Source organism: Ipomoea triloba, chromosome 6 (assembly GCF_003576645.1).
Source record: "Ipomoea triloba cultivar NCNSP0323 chromosome 6, ASM357664v1".
Taxonomy (NCBI): Eukaryota; Viridiplantae; Streptophyta; class Magnoliopsida; order Solanales; family Convolvulaceae; genus Ipomoea; species Ipomoea triloba.
The window spans coordinates 9,384,751-9,391,199 of NC_044921.1; the positions used below are offsets into that span (position 1 = coordinate 9,384,751).

General features: G+C 41.4%; 1 protein-coding gene and 1 pseudogene across 1 annotated transcript; one reads left to right on the forward strand and one right to left on the reverse strand.

Annotated features, from left to right (window-relative positions):
- Positions 1–287: 287 nt before the first annotated feature.
- Positions 288–2,578, reverse strand: LOC116023447 (annotated as a pseudogene).
- A 968-nt stretch (positions 2,579–3,546) lies between these two features.
- On the forward strand, positions 3,547–5,664 carry LOC116023448. Its single transcript, XM_031264449.1, has one exon. It carries the CDS (start codon positions 3,547–3,549, stop codon positions 5,662–5,664), a length of 2,118 nt encoding a protein of 705 aa, XP_031120309.1.
- Positions 5,665–6,449: the final 785 nt, after the last annotated feature.

The following is a 6,449-nucleotide window of genomic DNA, read 5'->3' on the forward strand; positions in this document are numbered from 1 at the left end:
TTTACGAGGGTTATATTTGTCCATTCCTTTCAATCATTCAACTGTCTTCTCCTTCTTCTTAGTGAGTTGTCAAGAAGTAATGGTTCATGTAAAGGATCAACCAAGGATTATGAGCTTATAGAGCTAAAACAAAATGAGGAGTCTGAGCTTAAAAACATGGAGAATGCTTCGGCCATGAGCAACAAAACAAAGAAAGTTAAAAAAAAAAAACAATTTTGATAGTATAACGAGAAATGTTCAAGCATAAAGAAGGAACTGTTATCCTTGTAACAATACTAGTGCACCTCCTAATCAAACAAGCTGAATCTCATGCCATCGTCACTCTCTTCTTTCTTTTCCTTAGCAGCTGGTGTAGCACCACTGGCTGCAGGAGCAGCAACGGAAACAACACCACCTCCACCACCAACGCTGACATTATTTATGATGAGATCCTCAATGTTCCTCTTCTCACAGAGCTTGGCGAAGAGGCTAGGCCAATACGACTCTCCGGTGACATTAGCCGACTTCACAAGTGCAGCAATCTTCTCCGCAATATCGGGGATTCCATCGTCGTGGAGATCAATACCGCATAGGTACACACTAGTTCTCCAATGCCACATTGGTACACGCTTGAAGTAAATTTTAATCCTATGAATTTGGAGTCTGCAGTTCTTTAATCAAATTCTAAAACAATATAATTGTGCCTGAATCTCCTATTGCTACTAAGATTGATAGAGGAAAAGGAAAAGTTAATCGTCAGAAACAACAAATCTCCTTTGCATCAATTGGATTAATAATCGGTTACACTCTTGGCATTCTCCAAACAGTCTTTCTCATAGTTATGGCAAAACCAGTTCTCCAAACAGTCTTTCTTATAGTTCTGGCAAAACCAGTTAAGGAGAAGGAGAGAAAGTTGACTGATTGAAAGGAATGGATGGACAAATGTAACCCTCATAAAAATAAGTTATTAACAAAAAAGTTTCTAATTATATAACATAAGGGATCAAATGTGGCCCATTATGAACAATTAAATAACTAAGTTTGTTCAGATCAATTGGTAGGGGCTAAATTTCAAAAAGTAAAACAATTTAGGGTCAAAAATACCATTTTCCCTATTTTTAGTTTCACATATTTTATCAAATGGAGCTTATAACTTATTTTTTTAATTAAGTTTTTTGTGTGTGTGTAGGCGCGCTCTAACGAGAACGGGTGCCCATGAGAGAAATAAGAACGATTCAGAGCCCTCCACGTGTGTCTAGATCAACGAATCAAATGTAATTTTTAAAAAAATGACGCGGTGATGATATCTACTATTTTGTACAATAATTTACCCTTTATTTTAGTTGTTTTGGTGCTTATTTTCTTTATCCTAATGAAATTGAGAATTGTTTGTGTGTTATATTATCCCAAGAGTTGAATTATTCACAAGGAGCAGCAAAGGAAGAGTTTTGGAACATTTTGGACAAGTTTTGGAAGAAAAGAAAATTACCCAGGAAGAATAGGAAACAAGAATAAGAATGGGAAAAGAATTGGAAGTTGCCTCATGAGCCCAAGGCCCATCTATCTCCTATATATTCTAGAGGTTCCCTTACAGAGTTCTGAACCCTAGCTAGTTTTAGTTTATTCTCTTTATATTTCCCTAGCATAGTTTAGATTAGTTTTACATTAGATTATTTACTTTCAAGCTTGGAATCTTGGATTGAAGTTGGATTTGTTCTTTATCTGTTATGTTTCTCTCCCCTTTATATTTCTTGCAATGTTTATGGTTATTTATTATTTTGCTCTGTTTAATTCCATCATGCGTGAGTAATTCGCTTATGGGTTTGGATTAGGGGTCCATTGTTAATCTTGATGTTCGATTTATGATTAATTGCATAAAGGGATTGAATCTTTTGCCTAGGGTTTATGTTGATTTGGGGATTTCTTTGCACTAGTTATTGGTTTGTGGCCAGAATTAATTGCTAGTCTAAGAGAGGGATTCATTACAACGACAGTTGGATGGAGACCTCGAGCCTTACCAATTTCAACCTAATTTTCCTGCTATGAAAGTAGAGGTAATTTTGGGGGCTTACAATGCTTAGGTGCTTAAGGTTATGATTTATGCATCACGACAGTGGGGCAATCTTAGCCTAATTCTCTTATTGATTACAAAAGTAGCTGAGTAGAATTCTTTTGTGCATTGCCCATATATCCCTTAGTTAATTATTCTTTCCCTAATCCTGAGTTTGTTAGAACATCAAGGTTACAATTCCCCTAATCTAGCCCATACCTTTATCATACAGTTTACACCTTAATCAATTGTTTTCTTTTACATCATTCAGTCTTTGTTGCTTGGATTCTATTAATTCATATACTCTAGTGCCTGGTAATTCACACAATTACGTGCCATAGCCCCAATCCTCAGCGGAACGACATTACACCCTTTTTACTCTCATCATTTGTGCTCATCACATTTTGGCGCCGTTGCCGGGGATTGATTTATTTGATTTTGATTGTGTGATTAATTTCTTACTAGCATTAGAGTTAGTGAATTTTAGGAGATCAAGTCTTATTTTATTTTATTCAGTATTCGAAAAAAAAATTATTTGCACTAACCCATTACTAGTTCCTTCCAAGAGTGTCTGTGGTTGTGTTAGACAGCGGGTTACCCTCCTTTTATGCACACTATCAAAAGGGAGCACGAATCTTCGTCCCTACGATCTAAATCTTGAAAGGAAGTTAAGGAGGGAGAAAAAGGTGTTACGTGATTGGCTTCGAGAGTTCTAGGACTTCGAAGTAGACATGGAGATCGGAGACAGTAGCAATACTGGGCAGCCAACCCATACTGGTGCTAACACACAACAGCACCCGAGGCAGAGAGAGGCAGCTGGAGATAACCCTGGAGTTTGTGTTGACCCCCCAATTCCAAATGTTCAGAATCAGGCACAAAACTTCAGGGCCGATCCAAACCCGAATATCTATGTTGGGGGAGGATTGGGAGCTCCTTTCATGTAGCAGCAGCCTGTGTACCAGCAGCCAGGCTATGGGGTTGGGATGCAAAATCTTCTCCATCAAATGAATCCCAACCTGTTTCAGCAGTTTGCCCAAGAGTTTCCACAGGCAGAACCAATGGCAGCCCATTTAGCTCCTAAGTTCACTGAAGAAGATTGCATTGTGTACCCAGGAATTGAAGCAAATAATTTTGAGTTGAAGACTCAACTCATTCAGATGGTCCAGAACAATCAGTTTGGAGGATCTCGAGTTGAGGACCCGAAAACCCACATAGTTCATTTTGATCGTATCTGCTAGACCATCAAGATGAATGATGTTCCTAGTGAGGCCATCAAGCTGAGACTGTTTCCTTTTTCCCTAAGAGATCAAGCACATCGTTGGTTGAATTCCTTTCCAGCCAACCATTTCATTACATGTGAATAGCTCCACAAGGCTTTCATGCAGTAGTACTGTCCTCCTTCCAAGGCTGCCAAGTTAAAGAAGAAAATTTAGAATTTTCAGCAGTTTGGCAATGAAGATCTCCCTGAGGCTTAGACGAGATTTAAAGAATTGAGGAGGCAGTGCCCGAAAAATTTGATGACCCCAGGTGATTTTATGTCCTCATTCTATGATGGATTGTCTAACCGGTCGAAGATTATTCTAGATACCTCATCCTTTGGGGATGTTTTCATTGATATGGGACCGGCAGCTAGAGAGCAGATGATTGAGAGGATCACCTATAACAATACTTACTGGTACACTGAGGGGGATGATATACCCAAGAGAGAGAAAACAGCTGGGATGTTCGAAGTTGGAGAGAAGATGGCAATGCAGGCTCAGTTGGATACCATACAACACATGCTAAAGCAGTTAGTACATGGCCCTACTCAGAGTGTCCAGGCAGTTGCTCAGCCTCCACTGATTCCACAGAATCCTTATGTTCCTAACCCCTATTCTGTGCCACAGGTACCTCTTGTAGCCTGTTGTGCAACTTGTGGTGGAAATCATGTAGCTCAAACATGTCCTTTGTTAGACTTTGGTAACCAAGTTCCTCAGCCTAATGTGGAGCAAGTTGATCTCATTGGTTATTCTAGACCACAGGGCCATGGGCAAGGTTATGGGAGCTATCAGCAGCAAGGAAGGAATCAGGTTGTTCCCTTTTGGAACAATCAGGGAAATCAAGTGAGAAACAATCCACCAGGATTTCATGGTAACCAAGGGAATAGGGGTGAAAACCAAGTCCAGTGGAGAAACAATCAGAATTTTGGGCAGAATAACCAGAATGTAACTCAAGGGCAGTTCCAGCAAGGAAATCAGAATTTCGGGAACACTCAGGGTCAAGGTTCTTTTAAACCACCTCAGGATATTGATATGCAGCTTCTCATGAACACTATGATGGCTCAGTTTGGCAGGTTACAAGCAGAGAATTTTCAGCAATTTAGCAAGCTACAAGCAGAGATAGATGGTCTCAAGGCTCAGCAACAAGGAGGAGGTAATCAGTTTTCTAATCAACCTTCATCTTCGAATGGTAGACTGCCAGCAAGGACAGAAAATCCAAGGCACCAAGTAAATGCAGTCACCACTAGAAGTGGATTAGCTTTGAAGGACCCCCCTCTTCCTTCGAATGATCCAGTGCCTAAGAAAGCTGATAAGAAGGAGGAGGGTGTTCAGGTTGAGGATGTTCTTGATGATAGTGAGGAGAAGCCTGTGGTGCAGGGAGATAGTGTTAAGGAGAAAGCTCCTGAGCAGGATGAGAGTGCTCCAAGTAAGAAGCATGAAAGGAAGAACAAGATGGTAGATGACTCGGTTATACCTTACAACCTGTTACCATATCCACAGAGGTTGTGGAGATCAAAGGAGTCCGATAGAGAGAGCAAGTTCCATAAGATGTTGGATAAGCTGGAGATCTCCATGCTTTTTGTTGAAGCAATCACTCAGATCCCATTGTACAAGAAGTTTATGAAGAATATTTTAGGCAATAAGAAAAAGCCAGAGAAGAGTGCGGTGGTGAATCTGAGCGAAGGAGCCTTAACCTGTGCAGTTCTTCAACATAAACTTCCTCCTAAGCTGAAAGATCCAGGTAGTTTTTCCATCCCTTGCATCATTGGTGGATTTGTAGTTGGGGGTGCTCTGTGTGATCTGGGTGCCAGTGTTAGTCTTATGCCATATTCTTTATGTAAGAGGCTCAACCTAGGAACACCAAAACCCACCTCCATGACCCTTCAGATGGCGGATCGCTCCATAAAGCGTCCGGTGGGAGTTCTAGAGGATGTCCCGGTCATGATTGATCAGTACTTCATACCGGGGGATTTTGTTGTTATGGATATAGAGGAGGATGCCAAGGTTCCTATTATACTTGGTAGACCTTTTCTAGCTACTGCTGGTGCACTTATTGATGTGAGGAGAGGAAAACTAGTGATGGAGGTGGCTGTGAACAAGATTGAGTTTGACATATTCAAAATGGTGAAGCACCAGCCCTCGTATGTTGATGATTGTTACTTGATAGAAGGGCTGGGTGAGTGCACTGCTGAAAGTAGAGAGATTGAGTTAGGGGATTTGCAAGTTTCCCCTATTGATCCTGGACCCCCTGAACTGTCAAATGTGCTGAAACAAAAGAAAAAGTTCTTTGGTCCTGGTGGTTTCTACAAAAGATGGATGAGGGAGCTGTCTAAGTTCAAAAGGCCACCGGATCGCGTGGTCCACAATCCCACCTGAAATCCATGAGGTTGAGTCGAGCTGACGACAGTAAACTTAGCGCTTCATGGGAGGCACCCCATGTTATCCTTTACTTTTTGCACTTTATTTTACTGCTCTTTTCTTTATATTTTTAGTTCGGAGTAGAATAGGAGTTTTTCTTTGTTTACGGGGTGTTCCTGGGGTTGTTTTTGGTGTGAGAATTGCATTCTTTTACCTTTGAGAGAGTGGGGAATGGTTAGAATTTAAGAGGTTAGGCTTTGAAACAGTTTAGAAGTGTTTTAGGACATATTTTGGACTAACTTGCAGGTAAAACCGAACTTGGGCGCAAAAAGAACAGAAGTGCGCAAAGAGGAGCCTGGATCACGGCCAGGCTCACGGCCGTGATGCCGAGGCGTCGTTTTTCAGGGGAACAGAGCGAAGCAGGGCTCTGGGTCACGGGCCACATCCCGGCCGTGACCCAGGCCGTGACCCCTCCCAGAAAATTCCAGTACGCTTTCTGATGAATTTGGATGAAGTTTGCTTGAAGGACTCAATCTGCAGCTGAAGGTATAGTATGCTTTCCTTGTGTTGTGGCTGTGACCACTGTACTTCCTGCTGGTTTGTGGTATGTTTTGATGGTACTTGTGCAGCCTATCTTGTCAGGGATGATTCAAGGTTGAGCTTGTGATAATTCAGTCTCTTGCCAATAGTTGGGTTAACCTCTAACATAAATGTTCCCCACGTGTGTTATGCATTGCTAGTGAAGGCTTATGTGGGATTCCGGTGATATTTGTTCTGTCATAGCTTGTCTTAGTGCTCTCATA

Bases quoted from the DNA above. Each gene is read 5' to 3' on its own strand.
- LOC116023448 (XM_031264449.1), top strand. From the start codon at position 3,547: ATGACCCCAGGTGATTTTATGTCCTCATTCTATGATGGATTGTCTAAC.